The 20,579-nt window shown below is 45.3% G+C and overlaps 1 protein-coding gene across 1 annotated transcript in view; it reads right to left on the reverse strand.

Annotated features, from left to right (window-relative positions):
• LOC121232866 (zinc finger SWIM domain-containing protein 6-like) overlaps positions 1-20,579 on the reverse strand; it is a 153,535-nt gene that overhangs the window by 49,593 nt on the left and 83,363 nt on the right. The window contains 2 exon segments of the mRNA XM_041121337.1: positions 687-837; positions 1,368-1,516. Coding sequence (XP_040977271.1) covers positions 687-837; positions 1,368-1,516 — 300 coding nt within the window.

Below are 20,579 nucleotides of genomic sequence, written 5' to 3' on the forward strand. Positions count from 1 at the left end.
TCTCCCGGTTGCTTAAGATAAGGAATTGCGGCTTTGGAGAAGCACGGTCCCACCCTCCATGGGGCCCTCTCCTCCGGCCACATTGTCCTGTTCACAGAACTCCAGCGTTTTTACAGAGGCCGTCTTCTCCACCAAAGTTCTTTAACGAATGTTTGAGACACTGACTATAATTTGTCAGACCATCACAGGCGCTACCACTGTCACTGATTGGCTCGGCCTTGGCCGGTGGCGGGTCCATCTTAGAGCCGGCTGGTATTGGCTCTGTCATACATAGGGGAAGGTTCTAGCAGCTTCTCACGGAAGCCACCCCTGTAGCTCCCCCCCCCGCTACCAAAACCTTGCCATGCAAACCCAATACACCTTTCCAGTTTAGTGCTAGTGGCTTATATACTTACCCTCAGTTGTGTAGTTACATTTCCACTTTATGCTTTATTCTTTTAGATCCTCAGGTACTTACAACCTCTTGCAATCATACTTATTTCATACCATGCTTCTTCTCCTCCAACTGTAATTGTCTCATATAGTAGATCAGAAATTCAATTTCACCCAACCTTAACTGAACAAGCAAACCTGCAGAAAACTCTAACCTGCTTTACCTAGTACCGAATAAAATTTCTCTCCATCCCAAATATGTTTCCTCATTATACACATGAACACCTAAATGATTTTGAAGTCTATGGATTTACCGAGTTCATCCCAGAGCTGCCTATATTTGTCAGTCATTGCAGTTCCTTGTTGTCTCCAAAGCGACAGACGAGGGTCAGCCATGAACTGTTCTGTTATCAACGTCAACATGCGAGCTCCATTTGAATCTCTCATCTTTAGCATCTCTCGCACCTAGGAAATGAGTCTTTTAATACAAACTTGAAAAAAACAAACCAAACCACAGTACAGGCGATATGCTGCAGTGTTAAACATTTCATCTCTGTTAAATAAGAGATGCAATTTATATATCTGATGTGAAATTTTCAAGGAGAAAAAAACAGTCTGCCTTCCCAATTTTAACAACAATTTTTACTTTCAGTATTCCATTGCAATTCTGAAAACACACTTCTTCCACAAGTAATCCACAGGTGTATTATGCAAGCTGCTGCAAGACCATCATTTCTACAGGTTTCTCCAACATTTTGGGGGTAGGAAGGAAGAGAACAGCAAAACTGCAGACAGTTGAAATGTTACTTCATATCCTTAAACTGATCTCAAGACACACCAGATTGTGTTCCATTGCATTATTAACTTGCCATCATGTTCCCAAGGCTTTGTCTTGTTTTAGAACAAGAGGACTTTGAGTAAGACATGAACAAGTACAGACTAGCTGGGGGAGTGGGTTGAGAGAAAAGAGGGAAGGTTTAGAGTACTCAACATACCTTTGCAAAAAGCAAATTGAGCTGCTTCCCTGATCCATGGTATCCGCCCTGGGAGAGGAAGAGTTTAACCTGTTCTTGGACCTGTTCCTCATCCAAATGCCAGCAGTTTTCATCATCTATGCTAGCACCTGCTGTTGGGTCAGGAGCACCTGCAAACAGCAAGAAGAGAAATCATTATGTTTGCGGTGGGTTGACCCTGGCTGGACACCAGGTGCCCACCAAAGCCATTCTATCACTCCCCCTCCTCAGCTGGACAGGGGAGAGAAAATATAACAAAGGGCTTGTGGGTCAAGATAAGGACAGGGAGAGATCGCTCAACCAAATACTGTCATGGGCAAAGCAGACTCAACTTGGGGAAAATTAACTTAATTTATTGCCAATCAACCAGAGTAGGGTAATGAGAAATAAAATCAAATCTCAAGACACCTTCCCTCCACCCCTCCCTTCTTCCCGGGCACAGCTTCACTCCTGGATTCTCTACCTACCCCCCCCAGCAGCCTAGGGGGATGGGGAATGGAGGTTGCAGTCAGTTCGTCACACGTTGTCTCTGCCACTCCTTCCTCTTCAGGGGCAGGACTCATCACACTCTTCCCCTGCTCCAGCATTGGGTCCCTCCCATGGGAGACAGTCCTCCACAAACTTCTCCAACGTGGGTCCTTCTCACGGGCTACAGTTCTTCACAAACTGCTCCAGCATGGGTCCCTTCCACGGCGTGCAGTGCTTCAGGAGCACACTGCTCCAGCGTGGGCCCCCCACGGGGTCACAAGTCCTGCCAGAAAACCTGCTCCATGGGCTCCTCTCTCCACAGATCCGCAGGTCCTGCCAGGAGCCTGCTCCAGTGCAGGCTTCCCATGGGGTCACAGTCTCCTTCAGGTGCATCAACCTGCTGCGGTGTGGGGTCCTCCACAGGCTGCAGGTGGATATCTGCTCCACCGTGGACCTCCCTGGGCTGCAGGGGGACAGCCTGCCTCACCATGGTCTTCACCACGGGCTGCAGGTCTCACGGCTGCAGAATCTCTGCTCCGGCGCCTGGAGCATCTCCTCCCCCTCCTTCTGCACTGACCTTGGTGTCTGCAGGGTTGTTTCCCTTACATGTTCTCACTCCTTTCTCTGCCATTTCTGTGCCTGCTGCAACTTTTTTTCCTTCTTAAATATGTTATCCCAGAGGCGCTACCACTATCGCTGATTGGCTCGGCCTTGGCCGGCAGCGGGTCCGTCTTAGAGCTGGCTGGTATTGGCTCTGTTGGACACAGGGGAAGCTTCCAGCAGCTTCTCATAGAAGCCACCCCTGTAACCCCCCTGCTACCAAAACCTTGCCATACAAACCCAATACAATGTTGTATATAAAGAGAGGTTTGTGGGTCCAGGGGAAAGGAGTACTGCAGAGGTTTTTAGACTTGTGTATTATCCTGTTTTGGATATCTTGACTTTAATCTAAAGGTTCTTTAAAACAGACCTAAATTTCTACTTAGTAGTGTTAAGCACTTAAAAATGACAGCCTCTGAAAAGGTATTTAAATAAACAATATTTTATAATAAAACATTAAAATCAAGGTGAGTTTTTTCCTCCCATATCAGCAACTATTCTAGAATGCTTTTACAAAGGAAATTACACTTTATATAGTATTTCAACAACTGCAACATTAAAACCACTCTCCCTAAAACACCTGTGTAATTTTTGTACTTTCAGCAGTCTTGCTCAGGTTTAAGTGACTGCTAGTGAGCACTGCTACTGATTAACATGAGGAAATCATCACCTCGGTGCCTCTGAGCTGTGATGGCTCTGCAAAGCTAAACAAAAAGTAAAAAAAAAAAATCTCCAAGCAAATCCAAAGTCTTTAAGCACTAAAGGCATTTCCATCATAAATAAGAGTTACAGCTGTGTAAGACTATGGTGCTTCTGAAGGAGCATTTTTACATGGGCGATGTCATCAGCACAGAGTCAATTCAGAGCAACTCTACCTGAATTAGCCTAGTGCCAACTAAGGTGACTGGATTTATATCAGGCAGTACTTTGGCCACAGGTTGCTCTAACTCAAATTTTGCAGTTGATATCAGTGATTTTCCACTTTTGGCCTCTTCTAAAGGCTGACAAAACTAAAACAAGTTCTTGCACCATCTAACAATCTACATATTTCTGAAGAAGCCTGCACCTTCACTGGATATTTTTTTAAAAGGTATTCAAACTGAAAAGGTTGAAAAGCACTTATCTAGACTGTCATGGAAACAACTCAAGGTAGTGCATCACCATACCAGATGTAAGGTATTTTAAGCATGCCAAAGACTCATTAACTTGACATTTTGATTTTGGACTTGTCACAACTGTGTAATCTCTATCTCTGTTAGGTTTTGAGAAGATGTTAGAAATTGAATTGCATAACACAATCTATCACTTTTAAATCCCAGATCATGTTACCTCTGTAGCCAATACTAAAAGGAGGATACTGGCAGGGAAGGAAAGTTACAGGGTCAGATTTGTAAAAACTTGCTTTCAAAGAAGTCCCGAGAACATGAAAAGCAAAGATAGCTACAACTCTTCAGATGGCTAGGAATTGAAAGATGTATAGAAACGTTGATTCTATTGATTTAAGCCTTTATTTCACAATTGCAGCTCTACCATGTAGTTGAATCTTTTAAGCAGTTGCAGGGAATGCTAGAATCTTTATTCAATGAAAATACAACTGGAAGATTTAAAGGGTCAGAGGGATGTCTTGTCTACTAGTTGCTGAGAGAGTCAAAAAAAGTCTTCCAGCTCAGCAACTTCCTAAACTGCCTCCAACTTCAGAGCCTACAGCTGTAAACACTGCACTGCTGTCCATATATATATATATAGAGAGATTAATAAGAAATTGTGTCTTTGAAGATGTGAAAGAACTCTCCTGCCTTCCACAGGAACCATAAGTGTCTCAGAAGACAGGAATCAAGCCCAAGACAGTACAAAAACCAAGGAATGAAAAACTTCCTCTTCTGTGAGTGCTTCCATCTTTACTATGTTAGTTTTAAGGGGCTTTCAATTCAGCCAGCTACATGAAACACATTCTGATAAGTCTTCAGTTGCAAAGAATGATATAAAAATGGAAATCAGGCTGCACAAGAACAAGCAGTGCAGCTGTTGAACAGACCCAGGTTTGCAGTATCACCTTGCAAATAGTTTAAATATTTCATTGCTCTAAAACACAGAGAAAAGACCTGTGAAAAGGAACTATATAAAAGCACCAATATACAAAACACACATATTTATCCCTCACTTCAATGGAGATTTATCTTTAAACAGTCTTGGTATGGTTACTTTTAAGTCATATTAAAAATAGCCTAAGATTCCTCAGCTAAGCTTCCCTATTTAGGGAAAAAACAAAATTCCTTCCATAACTGTTTACATTTTATCAAAAGCTCATCAGTCAGTTTGTGCTAGAAGGTTAAATTTCAACACAGCTACTGCAAATTCTTTAAACAGGGTTCCTTTACAGGAACAAGGGCACCCGCTGCCCCATGCCAGCAGCACTGCCCCCACCAAGGCCTCTTCTCACAGCACAATCCCAAATATACCTTCCCCAGGGGCTCAGCATCACTATACTTACACCACTGTTATTTTCATGCCACTGGGTTAGAAGACTATAAAAGCTGAAGACACCAAGCTGAGGGTCTGAGTTCTACGATGCTATTCAGCACAGTACTACAGATACTTCCGACTCAGAGCAGTATTTCCTCACAAGATCGTATTATAAGCTGCACTCAGTACGATCAAAATTTTTAATCGGGATGTATAAAGAAATTCCAGTATATGTGTAACTGGCACCAGCTACGGTTGTAATTCACTGATCTTTCAACACCATTAACAGTCTTCAGCAATAGCCATGGACTAACAAGGCATAGAGATGGCATGTCCGATCAGGCACAAGTCCAAACCCCCTTTGCAGCCCTGGCAGCAGCTGGGCCTCCTGGCAGTGCTGCCAGAGAAGCCTCAGCTCCCACTGCCCATGTCACTCTTGTTTTACAGTTGAGACACAACCATCTCCACATCTCAACCAGGGACTTTTCAAGATCACTACATTCACCTACAGTCAAGTGAACAGTGATTGATCTAGTCTGCTTCCTCTCCCACTAGCACACACATCACTCTTGAGCAACAGACAGAATTCCTACACTCCCACTTTTCTTCTGAAGACGTGGGACCAGGTGAGTAGACAAGAAACTATCTGAACAAGCAACAGGACTGCAGGAGGGAGCTGCCTTAGGAGCTGCGAAATGAAGCTGGCAAGAAGGCTCAGGCTCAACACCAGATAGATCTGAAGGGTCAACCCAAAGGCAGCAGCTTCACTTGGGGTGCAGTGTGGCCCCGAACAGGCACCGCAAGGCTTCCGCAGATGGACAGTTTGGCTGTGGAGAGGAACGTGGGCAGCCCTGAATTTAATTTCTGCAATGCAGTTTGGTACCAAGACCAAATCCCTTTCCCCACTCATAAAGTGGGGATAAGTATTACTTATGCGCTTTAGAGGGGTGTCATGAGAATAAATTAGTTCCCATTTGAACTATGAAAGTGAAAAACACTGTATAATTATACTAAATATTAAAACCTGTAATTAAACTGTGTCAGTTTATAGATACTAACATTATCTGCCTCCCTCCAACCTCTGGCTTTGTTAACTTATCATGACTAGTCTTTGAAATAGGTTTTATGTCATGTACTTACGGTTAAATACAATAAATAAAGTATTTATACTCAGTATACAGATAGGGCCATACATACTTACTCATGCTCTTTTACTAAAATTACTAAATTGCAATCTTAGCAATCAAAGCAGGAATACTGTGCACAATTGTTTGTAACACTGAACACCCAAATAAAATTTGACAACAGGGTAACAGCCTTTTATATTTATGGTCATAACAGGTTACATGTTAAATATAATCAACTCCCAAGTTCTAAAAAGCAGCATTTAGAAAAATTAAACACTTTAACCATTTACATAGCAATTTTAAGAGCAACTGCTTTCAAAATGAGCAACCACATTCAAGAACTGGTGTCATATATGGAGAACTTAACCTTGAAAAGTAAATAGAAGCAAAGGGCTTTGACTAAAAAAGGCTAAGAACAGCCTATATTGCAGACTCCTCAGGAGCAAGTCAACAGTAATTTTTGCTTAAAATAACAACAGAATGTAGCATCTTCAAGGTAAACTGCTTCCCTGGTCCTTATTTCTGAAATCTCACAACAGTTGTTTTAATCTTCAAATGAAACCATACCAAATTACTCACTGAGCCATACTGAATTTTTTTAACTTCATGCTATAAAAATCTTATGAATTTAAGTATACAAATGAACTGTAGATTAGTTAATTTTTATTAAATGTCATCTGTCCTGGTTTCAGCTGGGATAGAGTTAATTGTCTTCCTAGTAGCTGGTACAGTGCTATGTTTTGGGTTTAGCATGAGAAGAATGTTGATAACACTGATGTTTTCAGTTGTTGCTAAGTAGTGTTTAGTCTAAAGTCAAGGATTTTTCAGCTTCTCATGCCCAGCCAGCGAGAAAGCTGGAGGGGCACAAGAAGTTGGCACAGGACACAGCCAGGACAGCTGACCCAAACTGACCAACAGGGTATTCCATACCATGTGACTTCACATCTAGTATATAAACTGGGGGGAGTGGGGGCGGGGGATCGCCGCTTGGGGACTAACTGGGTGTCTATCAGCAGGTGGTGAGCAATTGCACTGCGCATCACTTGTAAATTCCAATCCTTTCATTATTGCTGTTGTCATTTTATTAGTGTTATCATTATCATTATTAGTTTCTTCTTTTCTGTTCTTTTAAACCATTCTTATCTCAACCCGTGGGTTTTGCTTCTTTTTCCCGATTTTCTCCCCCATCCCACTGGGTGGGGGGGAGTGAGTGAGCGGCTGCGTGGTGCTTAGTTGCTGGCTGGGGTTAAACCACAACAGTCCTTTTGGCACCCAACACGGGGCACGAAGGGTTGAGATAATGACAACCCTGACCAGAGCTTGTTAAAACAAATTTGTTACAAGCATTCATTTTATTGGTCTAATAGTCGCTGGTCACTATGTTGATTTATGTGTTCTTAAGAGTTGTTGCTCTCGTTTTTAAAGTTCTGTTATGTATCACCTCACTTGCTGTATGTAGTCCCTGTGCTGCTGCTTATCATCCATGGGAGGAGGATTAAGGTTTTTGCTTTAATGTATTGTGTAATACTGGCTTGTGGTATGATAAAGTTATCGGTTGTGGGATTAATCCGGTATTTGCACTCAGCATTGTCGTCACCTCTATACTTCGGGAGCCATCTGTGGGAAACTATTAATAATTATACCATTTACCTTTCCTCCTCGGAAAGCCAATCTATGGGTGGGGTACCTTTCTTCCCCTCTCCTTTCTCCTTCAGTCCAGTTACAATGGTGTTTGAGAATGTTGAAAAATTTGAATACCCTTGGGATGTTGAGACCAGCACGGTCCTAGCCCTACTGCTAGGAATTAGCATGCTCTTGAAAGTGGTTCAGCTCTTGTTTAAGGTTAAACAACTATTTAAGAAGATCACCCAGAGATCTGCCCCGAGGCTGGATAATTATGAGTGGCAGGGTGTGTGAGACAGTATGGGCAAGTACCTAGAACAGTGGGCACCACCAATGTTTTGGAACTTCACCCCTGAACAAGTGCAGAATCCGGAAGAACAAGTAAATTATTTGGAAAAGGTATGCTGTCACCCCAGCAACTGCAGAGAGGTACAAATCACTGCAACGTGCTGGGGCCTGGCCCATGCCTATCGAGCCCTGTTCAACACCACTCAGTACCCTCAAGGGGAAGAGAAGGACTCTGGATCTAACAACAAAATGATGAGTACTGCAGTCACCCAAACCTCGGCAACTGGTGCCGCAGCCCCTCCAGCCGTGGCGACGAGCATTGCGGCCACCCAGACATTGGCGACGAGCACCGCGACCCCTCCAGCCCTGGCGACGAGCACTGTGGCTACCCAAACCTCTGCAACAGGCACTGCAGCCCCTCCAGCCACGGCAACGACCACTGTGGCTACCCAAACCTTGGCGATGGGCACTGCGACCCCTCCAGCCCCGGTGACGAGCACTTCTGCTACCCAAACTTCAGTGACAGACACTGCGGTTATCCAAAACCTGGCGAGTGGTACTGCAACTGAACCAGCGGACCAACCTGCACCAGTATCAGTTGCCCCCTGTGGGAGAATTTGTGGGAGAAATTGTGGGAGGACGAAGGAAACTGCACAAGGCACAACTGTTGTTGTAAGTTTACTAACTGCACAAAGGCACAATTATTATGAGCTTGCTGAAGAATGCACAAAAAGTAGAACAAGGTCGGGCGTACATGACTGATAACAGGAGGGCGACGTGACTGAAGACAGAGTGCAAGACAGCATGCAGGCGGAGGAAACTATTCGCGTGATTAGAGGACTTTATCCAATTAGACTATTGTTTAAGCGCGTGAACGGCACATGTTAACCAATCAACAAATGGCTTATGTGTGAGTAGATACTAGAAACATATATAACCGAGTGTTGCGCAGTTAATAAACGGAGAAATCGTTTGATCCACAGTATCTGTGTTCGTCCGTTTTCTCCCCAGGGCGAGTCCCTGGCGATGTGTCGTTTTCCCTAGATTGTTGCAGCGGAGAAAGTGCGACAAGTGGTGACCCCGACACGGACGCGGAGTGTGCGAGTGTTTTGCCTGGCCAGGCGATTGGAAGAGAGCCCTCGGGGCGATCCTGCCGGTGACGATGGCATCCATCGGAACAATTATTAAGGTATTAAAGGCAGTAGGCAGGGATGTGGACTGTGGAGTGCATACGGCTCCAGTTATGAGTCTCATCCAGTGGATAATACAATGGGGCTTCATAGTAAAGCCGGGAGAGATATTTGACGCGTCGCGGCTGCGGGCTGCGCGCGAGGAGTTGGTGGAGGAGTGTTTGAGTGGAAAGAAAGGAGCTGCGGATAAGCTCGCAGCTCTTGGTTCAGTGTTGACCGTATTGAGGAAGGGGAGAGAGGCAAAGGCGGTTTGGATGGTGGCTACAGCGGTGTTGTGCGGAGAGGCGAGTAGAGAGGTGCTTGATTTGTTAGAGGTACAGGCTGACAAAGAGAGTAAAGGTGTTACTGGAGTCGGAGGTGAGGAGATGTTGGGAAAACAAGTAGAGAGACTGGAAAGAGCGGAGGATGCTCCGGACGCCTTGGCGTTTCCAGTCTCTCGCGGGCAACCAGAGGATTCTTTTTTTGGCTATCCACCCCTTCCCCCACCAGGATTGTTTTCACATGAGGCAGAGGAGCCCTCTAAGTATGTCCCGCCAGCGAGTAGTACAACCACGGGTCCTAGTGCACCTCCGCTGTCTATGAGGGAGGTAGATTCGGATGAAAAAGAACGTTGCATTAGAAAGAAATTGCAAGCAGAAGCAGTTCCATTGCCGGACTCGGATGAGGAGAGTCCACCGAATGCAAAACAGAATCAGATCACTGAGGTAACGGAGGTTTTGACGAAATTTAAAAATTTAGTGGCGACTGTTGAACAGACAGTACAGCATGCTCAAAGCGTTGTAGATCGTGTGGCACAACCTCCGGTGTTTACGGATTGGAAGTTAATAGCAAAAAATTGTGTTCTAGAGGGTGTGGATTTCAAACCTTCAGATGAAGGGGGAGTATTAGTGTGTCCGTTGTTAATCACTCAAAATGGACCTAGATGGCAACCATTAGATTACAATTTAGTAAAGGAATGGCAGATGAGCTGTAGAGATGACGGATTGAATGGCCCAAGGACACGAGCTCTGTTAGATGTGATTTATGCTCAGCCGTTACTGCCCTTTGATTCGAGACAGCTGGCGCGTGCAGCACTTAGGGCACCTTTGATGTGCCTCTGGGAGCAGGCGTTTAAAGAGGAAGCAGAAGCGGTTGTTTTGGACGCTCTTACTCCAGGACACGATTTAGTAGGGGTCTCTATGGCGCAGTTAACGGGGACCAGAGATCATGCATCCCCTCAAAATCAGGCCCGTTTGCGAGGTCGGGTGATAACAGCTTCTTCAAAGTGTGCTAGAAATGCATTTATGAAGGTCAGTAAGTTTGAAAAGAAAAGAGTCCCGTATACAAAGGTTATTCAGAGACTTAATGAACCATATCAGGATTTCTTAGAGCGTTTGCAAAAGGCGGTGGAGGTAGCAGACAGACCGGACGAGGTTAAGCCAGTTCTTGCGAAAGAATTAGCTCGTACACAAGCAAATGACCAGACAAGGCAAATTTTATCGCAATTGCCAGCAAAAGCTTCAGTAGCAGATATGATTAAACGGGTGTTAGAAGCAGAAGCTCAAACCGCAGTGGCACCTGTGGTTGCAGCAGTTACAGCTGTACTTCGCAATCGCACAAATAACAACCCGAGGAAAAACATCTGTTTTGGTTGTGGGGGAAGCGGTCGCGTTAGAAGCCAGTGTCCTTCAGTGTCTAGAGCCAATCTGGGCAGGACGCCAAATTCAGACCAACAAAGGAGTTGTTTCCGCTGTGGGAAGTTAGGGCATCTTGCAAAGCAATGTCGCATGACACGGGCCGGGGAACATCAGGGAAACTACAGGGGCGGTCCCAGCACGGGGCGGGCAGGGCTGCCGGAGAACAATCCGTCCTGTCAAGCATATCCCGTAGAATGCTGAGAATCACCGACGATTGGACAGCAAAAGGACGAGCTCCTGCCCTGGAAGATCACAACCGACGGCCTTTAAGAACAACCACAGGGGTTTGGGTGGGCCAACCCACAACGATAACTTTGAAGGGAGGAGGATCAGGAGAGAATGTGGGTGGCATTCTAGTGGGCAATGGGGCTCATAAATGGGGGGTTGATATTATTCCGGGAATGTACAATGAAACAAATGACACGATACAAGCCACTATAGTTCCCCTCACTGAAATACCAATGTATATTCCAGAAGATACTTTTATGGCTCATTAAGTATTGGATATGTCAACACATCCTATGATTGGATGTCTTTTACAACCAGTGGGCGAACAATGGGGACAGAGCATTCAAATTCGAGCCCTTTTAGACTCTGGGGCTGATGTCACTGTGATTCCCCAAGAAATTTGGCCCACAATATGGCCCTTGGAAGAGATTAGTGTCTCCGTGACTGGGGTTGGTGGCAGTCAAGGTACCCGAAAAAGTATTTTACCCATCCAAATTCAAATATTGGGAGATAGAGATCATCACCCGTCAACTGTGATCAGACCATTTGTGTTAAAAGGGCTTCCTTTACCTCTGTTGGGACGAGATGCTATGCAAGGTCTATCGCTTCGCATAGTTTCTGATCCACAATTGAACACTGATCCCCATTTTTCGTAGGGGCCGCTGGCCAATTCCCGCCAGCCATAGCCATGAATTGGAAGACCCAACAGCCGGTGTGGGTTGACCAGTGGCCCCTTCCTCAGGAAAAATTGTCTCAATTACGGATATTAGTACAACGAGAAGTAGAAAAAGGACATTTAGTCCCAACCACCAGTCCATGGAATTGCCCTGTGTTTGTCATCCAAAAGAAGTCAGGTGCCTGGCGTCTTTTGCATGATCTTAGGGCAGTCAATGCTGTTCTTGAAGACATGGGACTATTGCAACCAGGCCTGCCCTGGCCGTCCATGTTACCCCAAGACTGGCCAGTTGCTGTAATTGACATAAAAGATTGTTTCTGTTCTATTCCACTCCATCCGGACGATCGACCCAGATTTGCGATGACGATCCCGACGATCAACAATCAAGAACCAGTACAGCGCTATCATTGGACGGTGTTACCACAGGGGATGAAAAATTCCCCAACTCTGTGTCAGTGGTTTGTTTCTCGCGCGTTGCGTCAGTTTTGAGATACACATCAAAATTGGGTTCTCTATCATTATATGGATGATATTTTGCTATGCGGGGAGGGAGACATTAACACAACCTTAAAACACTTGGTTCAAACTCTTAAGGAGCATGGTCTAGAAGTAGCACCTGAAAAAGTACAAACAACTGTTCCAGTGAAATATTTGGGAACACTCATTCAGAAACGAGCAGTCCAGCCTCAAAAACTACACATTGAACACCAAGTGTCAACCTTACACGACCTACAGGTGTTGGTTGGTAACCTGCAGTGGTTAAGACAATTCATTCCCATAACACACAAGGAGTTACAACCCTTGTTAGCAGATTTAGCAGGAACCCCAGATGCCGCAGCTCCTCGCACATTGACAGACACACAAAAGGCTGTGTTACAACAGATAACTACTAAACTAGCTCACAAGAGTCTCAGCCGTTATACCCCAGAAATCCCATTAGAATTGCATATAACTATGCAACGAGAAGGAGCAAACGGACTAATATATCAATTCATTGATTCACGGGTATGTCCTTTGTTATGGCTGTATACCAGCTATCCCAAACAAGCTGCACCACAATTTTTAGTAGCATTGGCAGATGCAACCTCTCGAGGACGACGACGAACACAGCAGTTACCAGGAAGAGATCCTAAATTTATTTCAACATCTGTTAGTCCCCATAATTTTGAACAGTTACTAATGTTTGATATGTGTTTACAAGCGGCCTTAGCAGATTTTATGGGGCAAATTATCCCGGCTAGGGGTGACCCTCTCATTAAGAGTCTATTATCATCAACCTTCAAACCACAAACACCCATTTCAGAGAAACCCCTCCAAGGCCTCACTGTGTTTACAGATGCCTCCGGAACGACTCAACAGGCAGCTATAGCCTGGTTTTTGGACAATCAATGGCATACCAGAGCTTGGAAAAGCCAAGGATCTGTACAAATTTTAGAATTACATGCTGTGTTAACTGCTTTAACGACTTGGCCTACCATCCCTCTAAATATTGTAACAGAGAGCGAATATAACTTAACACAACGATGTAAACAAAGTTTGCCGGGGGGGACTGGACCTGCTCAAGAGCTGTTATCAATATTAGAGAAAAGACAAGAACTTGTATTTTTTGCACATATTAACAGTCACACACAAATACCAGGCGCTTTAACGGGGGGAAATGCTCATGCAGACAAAGCAGCAGGAACCCTCATTCAGACAGTAGATATCCCCATTTTACAACAAGCCCAACTTTCTCATGAATTTTTTCATCAAGGAGCTAAAGCACTAGCAAGACAATTCCGACTACCCCTGTCTGATGCTCGAGCAGTGGTCGCTTCTTGTCCACACTGTCGTCAAACTAACTCTTGGACATGGGGAATTAACCCCCGCGGTCTACTACCGAATCAAATTTGGCAAACAGACATCACAGTCTATGAACCTTTCAAACCCCGGAAGTATTTACACGTTACTATAGATACTTGCAGCGGCTATATTTGCCCTACTGCCGAAACCAAGAGTAACGCCACAGCCACCATACGACATCTTTGTCACGCCATCAGTGTCTTAGGGATTCCCCAAGAGATAAAAACAGATAATGGCCCCAATTATGTTAGTTCTCGAGTTCGCGAATTTCTGAATAAGTGGGGCATCTCACATATAACCGGAATACCCTACAATTCTACAGGACAAGCAATCGTTGAACGAGCCCATCAAACCCTAAAGACGCAGTTAGACCGTCTTAGGGAGGGGGAGAAGGTACCTGTAAGCTATCAAAATGAACTGTTAGCCAAGGCCTGCGTGGTCATAAATCATATGCCACGAGGTGACTCAGATCCATCTCAGCATCACACCGCGGCACAGCGACATTTTTCTACCGCATTGCTATCTGACCGTACGCTGGGAGCACCAGTTCGGTATCGAGATCCAATCACGATGGAATGGCAAGGGCCGGTACCCATTTTACAATGGGGGCGAGGATACGCCTGTGTCCAAACAGACTCAGGACCCAGATGGGTACCGGCCAAATGGATCCGACCAGATGTACAAGGAACCAATAAGGATTAACACCCTACAAAGTGATACCCCCAAAACTGCGAGGAGGACTCTGTTCCAAAGGACAATTGAAAGCCTGGGCACCTACAGAAGCACAATTAATCAACGTGACACGTCAAGAAAAGGAACTGTACAGGTAACGAAATTGGACAGCTCTTGTGACCCCAACGTCCGTTTACCCACTGATTTTTTATACTTGACACTCTCATCAGTTACTCCAAGTAGGACCTTGGATAAACAGAATGAATATTCAAGCTTTAGCCTGTTTGGTTTTAAAACAAGGAAACGCCACTGCTCGAGCCATCGACGCATTAACAGCGCTTCAGGAAATGACAACAAATCAATTACAAGCACTACTTCCACCCATAGATTTTCTACTGGCTCAATTTGAGGTACGATGCAAACAAAACAACACCCTTTTTCCAGAATTTTGTTGTTTAGGCTTTACAAACAACACCGAGACACTGAAAACCATCAGACAACAAGCCGAGATCATTCGACAACTCCAAGATGCTGTAAAAAGTGATAGGGATTTCAGGTATTCCTGAGGATTGGTTTGGCTGGTTGAAAAAATGGGGTTTCTCCATCATTGGAAGTCTGTGTATTTTGGCCATTGTCTGTACGATCATTCCTTGTGCTTTGGCGCTTTTGAACAGTATGTTAGAATAGTTAAACTATGCACACTTATGTATTATACTCACCTATTGCGAGCGAGACTGTTTAGATGAGCTTAGGGAGGGGGAATTGTGGGAGAATTTGTGGGAGAAATTGTGGAAGGACGAAGGAAACTGCACAAGGCACAACTGTTGTTGTAAGTTTACTAACTGCACAAAGGCACAATTATTATGAGCTTGCTGAAGAATGCACAAAAAGTAGAACAAGGTCGGGCGTACGTGACTGATAACAGGAGGGCGATGTGACTGAAGACAGAGTGCAAGACAGCATGCATCGTTTTCTCCCCAGGGCGAGTCCCTGGCGATGTGTCATTTTCCCTAGATTGTTGCAGTGGAAAAAGTGCGACAGCCCCCATACAGAAGAAGAAATAGACAAAAAAACCAGTTTGCTTAGTGAAGAAGGAAGATGAGCCAGGGTCATCACGGGAACAGGAGGAAGAGGCAGAACCAGAAATAATCACCCCATCCCTATCCTTGAGAGAGCTGCAGGATATGCAAAAAGATTTCGGCCGCCATATAGGGGAGCATATGGAAAACCTACCTCGGTCCTACATGCACAGGTACGCGAGTTGCGAGGAAAAACCACCACCAAAGGGGATTCTCCCAGGAAAAATGCTGCTCCAGTTTCCAAACATAGTAGAAGAAGGGCCTATCTTATTTCTGATCCTCTTGAAGGGACTTATGAGCCAATTTTACAAGAAGTGAGTACCGGATACTCTGACCAAGATTAGAGGGGCCCTGCCTCCAGCCAGGGGGAGGAAAGGGATAACCGGGTCTATTGGACTGTGTGGATTCAATGGCCTGGCACATCAGACCCACAGGAGTATAAGGCTATACTAGACACTGGCGCACAGTGTACTCTAATGCCATCAAGTTATAAAGGGGCAGAACCCATCTGTATCTCTGGTGTGACAGGGGATCCCAAGAATTAACTGTATTGGAGGCTGAAGTAAGCCTAACTGGGAATGAATGGCAGAAACACCCCATTGTGACTGGTCCAGAGGCTCCACGTATCCTTGGCATAGACTATCTCAGGGTATTTTAAGGACCCGAAGGGGTATAGGTGGGCCCTTGGTATAGCTGCCTTGGAGACAGAGGGAATTGAACAGCTGTCTGCCCTGCCTGGTCTCTCTCAAGACCTTTCGATTGTGGGGTTGCTGAGGGTTGAAGAACAACAAGTGCCAATTGCTACCACGACGGTGCACCGGCAGCAATATCGCACCAACCGAGACTCGCTGGTCCCCATTCACAAGTTGATTCGTCGACTGGAGAGCCAAGGAGTGATCAGCAAAACTCGCTCACCCTTTAATAGTCCCATACGGCCAGTGCGAAAGTCTAATGGGGAGCGGAGACTAACAGTTGACTATCGTGGGCTGAATGAAGTCACGCCGCCGCTGGGTGCTGCCGTTCCAGATATGCTAGAACTTCAATATGAACTAGAGTCAAAGGCAGCCAAGTGGTATGCCACATTTCACATGGCTAATACATTTTTCTCAATCCCTTTGGCAGCGGAGTGCAGGCCACAATTTGCTTGTACTTGGAGAGGAATCCAGTACACTTGGAATCAGCTGCCCCAGGGGTGGAAGCACAGCCCCACCATTTGCCATGGACTGATCCAGACTGCACTGGAAAAAGGTGAAGCTCCGGAACACCTGCAGTACATTGATGACATCATTGTATGGGGCAACACAGCAGAAGAAGTCTTTGAGAAAGGGAAGAAAATAATCCAAATCCTTCTGAAAGCCGGTTTTGCCATAAAAGAAAGTAAGGTCAAGGGACCTGCACAGGAGATCCAGTTCTTAGGAGTAAAATGGCAAGATGGACGTCGTCAGATCCCCATGGATGTGATCAACAAAATAGCAGCTATGTCTCCACCGACTAATAAAAAGGAAACACAGGCCTTCTTAGGTGTCGTGGAGTTTTGGAGAATACATATTCCAAATTACAGTCTGATTGTAAGCCCTCTCTATCAAGTGACCCGGAAGAAGAATGATTTCAAATGGGGCCCTGAGCAACAACAAGCCTTTGAACAAATTAAATGGGAGATTGTTCATGCAGTAGCTCTTGGACCAATCTGGGCAGGACAAGATGTTTAAAATGTGCTCTATACTGCAGCTGGAGAAAATGGCCCTACCTGGAGCCTCTGGCAGAAAGCACCTGGGGAGACCCAAGGCCGACCCCTGGGGTTTTCGACTTGAGGATATCGAAGATCCGAGGCTCGCTATACCCCAACTGAAAAAGAGATATTAGCAGCATGTGAAGGAGTTCGAGCTGCCTCAGAAGTGGTTGGTTCTGAAACACAGCTCCTCTTAGCACCCTGACTACCAGTGCTGGGCTGGATGTTCAAAGGGAGGGTCTCCTCTACACATCATGCAACTGATGCCACGTGGAGTAAGTGGGTCGCACCGATCACACAATGGGCTCGCATAGGAAACCCCAGTCACCCAGGAATTGTGGAAGTGATCACGGACTGGCCAGAAGGCAAAGATTTTGGAATGTCGCCAGAGGAGGAGGTGACACGGGCTGAAGAGGCCCCACTGTATAATAAACTGCCAGAAAATGAGAGGCAATATGCCCTGTTCACTGATGGGTCCTGTCGCATTGTGGGAAAACATTGGAGGTGGAAGGCTGCTGTATGGAGTCCTACATGACAAGTTGCAGAAACTGCTGAAGGAGAAGGTGAATCGAGTCAGTTTGCAGAGGTGAAAGCCATCCAGCTAGCATTAGACATTGCTGAGAGAAGTGGCCAGTGCTCTATCTCTATACTGACTCATGGATGGTGGCAAATGCCCTGTGGGGGTGGCTACAGCAATGGAAGCAGAGCAACTGGCAGCGCAGAGGTAAACCCATCTGGGCTGCCGCACTGTGGCAAGATATTGCGTCCCGGCTAGGGAATCTGGTTGTCAAAGTACGTCACGTAGATGTTCACTTATCCAAGGGTCAGGCCACTGAAGAACATTAAAACAACCAGCAGGTGGATCAGGCTGCCAAGATTGAAGTGGCTCAGGTGGATCTGGACTGGCAGCATGAGGGTGAGCTATTTCTAGCATGGTGGGCCCATGACACCTCAGGCCATCAGGGAAGAGATGCAACATATAGATGGGCTCGTGACCGAGGGGTGGACTTGACCATAGACACTATTGCACAGGTTATCCATGAATGTGAAACATGTGCTGCAATTAAGCGAGTAAAGTGGTTAAAGCCCCTGTGGTATGGAGGACGATGGCTGAAATATAAATATGGGGAAGCCTGGCAGATTGACTATATCACACTCCCACAAACTCGCCAAGGCAAGCACCATGTGCTTACAATGGTGGAAGCAACCACTGGATGGCTGGAAACATATCCCGTGCCCCATGCCACCACCCGGAACTCTATCCTGGGCCTTGAAGAACAAGTCTTGTGGTAACACAGCACCCCAGAAAGAATTGAGTCAGACAACGGGACTCATTTCCGAAACAACCTCATAGACACCTGGGCCAAAGAGCATGGCATTGAGTGGGTGTATCTCATCCCCTATCATGCACCAGCCTCTGGGAAAATTGAGCGATACAATGGACTGTTAAAGACTACATTGAGAGCAATGGGGGGTGGAACCTTCAAACATTGGGATACACATTTAGCAAAAGCCACCTGGTTAGTCAACACCAGAGGATCTGCCAATCGGGGTGGCCCTGCCCAGTCAGAATTTTATGTACTATAGAAGGGGATAAAGTCCCTGTAGTGCACATAACAAATACATTAGGGAAGACAGTCTGGGTTACTCCTGCCTCAGGCAAAGGTAAACCCATTTGTGGGATTGCTTTTGCTCAAGGGCCTGGGTGCACTTGGTGGGTGATGCGAAAAGATGGGGAAGTCCAATGTGTGCCTCAAGGGGATTTGATTTTAGGTGAGAATAGCCAATGAATCAAACTGTATGATATTAGTTGCTATATAACCCTGCCACCGTATGTCATCGTCACTATAATTGTTATATGATATAGCAATGGTGTTACAGTAAGAATCACTTAGATCAAGCAAGAAAGAACTGTGATAAAACTGAGCAAAGCGCAGTAGTGATGGAACCAGAACTGACTCCAGCAGGCAACAATCCAACGGTGCACACCATCCTCCTGCTGCGTCCAATGTCACCTGCTCGTCACACCGCACTGAAGCCCAATCCTGCTCTACTGACTGAGAAGACTTTGCACCATCCCTCATGCCCAGAAAGACTGGTACGACAGATGGAGCCCAGAGTCGGGAATTAAATTAACTCAATGAACATTTTATGAACATGGCCCATAAACTAAAGGAATGATATCTCTGTGTGTGCATACATATATTCATATATATATATATATATATATATATATCATTGTTTATATGTCTCAAAGGGATGGAAAAGGTGATGATGATTGACCAGGATGTAACTGAAGGTATGGGAACTGAGCATGACGTCAGTGGTATAAATAAGGGGTGGATACTGTCCTGGTTTCAGCTGGGATAGAGTTAATTGTCTTCCTAGTAGCTGGTACAGTGCTATGTTTTGAGTTCAGTATGAGAAGAATGTTGATAACACTGATGTTTTCAGTTGTTGCTAAGTAGTGTTTAGTCTAAAGTCAAGGATTTTTCAGCTTCTCATGCCCAGCCAGCGAGAAAGCTGGAGGGGCACAAGAAGTTGGCACAGGACACAGCCAGGACAGCTGACCCAAACTGACCAACAGGGTATTCCATACCATGTGACTTCACATCTAGTATATAAACTGGGGGGAGTGGGGGCGGGGGATCGCCGCTTGGGGACTAACTGGGTGTCTATCAGCAGGTGGTGAGCAATTGCACTGCGCATCACTTGTAAATTCCAATCCTTTCATTATTGCTGTTGTCATTTTATTAGTGTTATCATTATCATTATTAGTTTCTTCTTTTCTGTTCTTTTAAACCATTCTTATCTCAACCCGTGGGTTTTGCTTCTTTTTCCCGATTTTCTCCCCCATCCCACTGGGTGGGGGGGAGTGAGTGAGCGGCTGCGTGGTGCTTAGTTGCTGGCTGGGGTTAAACCACGACACATCCCATGGCAGCATTAAGAAGAAGATATGGAAAAACAATTACAAATAAAAAGCATGAGTATTATGCAAAGACTGAATGGTACCAGATAGAAACTAATACTGCTGTACGCTGATTCACAACAGAATAGTAATTGATTTTATAAACTTAGTGTGCTCAGAATTATTCTAAACAGTAATTAAATAGAAACAAAGATCATAAAATTAATAATTCAAAAATATTATGCCTTTGATTCCTCAAATGATTCAAAGTTTAGACATAAGTCACTTCATCTTGTACTTAATTTCAGAACTCTTGCGTGAAATATAACACCTGTTCAGCAGTGCACAGCATCAAAGAAAACAGCAACTGCTGTGAAGCAGCCAGTGCTAGTAACAGAAAATGTAAAGACAGGACAAGTGTGCTGATTTTGACTGGGATAGAGTTATTTTTTTCCATAGTAGCTTGTATGGGACTATGTTTTCGATTTGTGCTGAAAACAACATTGATAACACAGGGATGTTTTCGTTATTGCTGAGCAGTGCTTACACAGTGTCAAGGCCTTTTCTGCTTCTCACCCCACCAGCGAGTAGGCTGGGGGGCACAAGAAGTTGGGAGGGGACACAG

Source organism: Aquila chrysaetos (assembly GCF_900496995.4).
Source record: "Aquila chrysaetos chrysaetos chromosome W unlocalized genomic scaffold, bAquChr1.4 W_unloc_1, whole genome shotgun sequence".
Classification (NCBI taxonomy): domain Eukaryota; kingdom Metazoa; phylum Chordata; class Aves; order Accipitriformes; family Accipitridae; genus Aquila; species Aquila chrysaetos.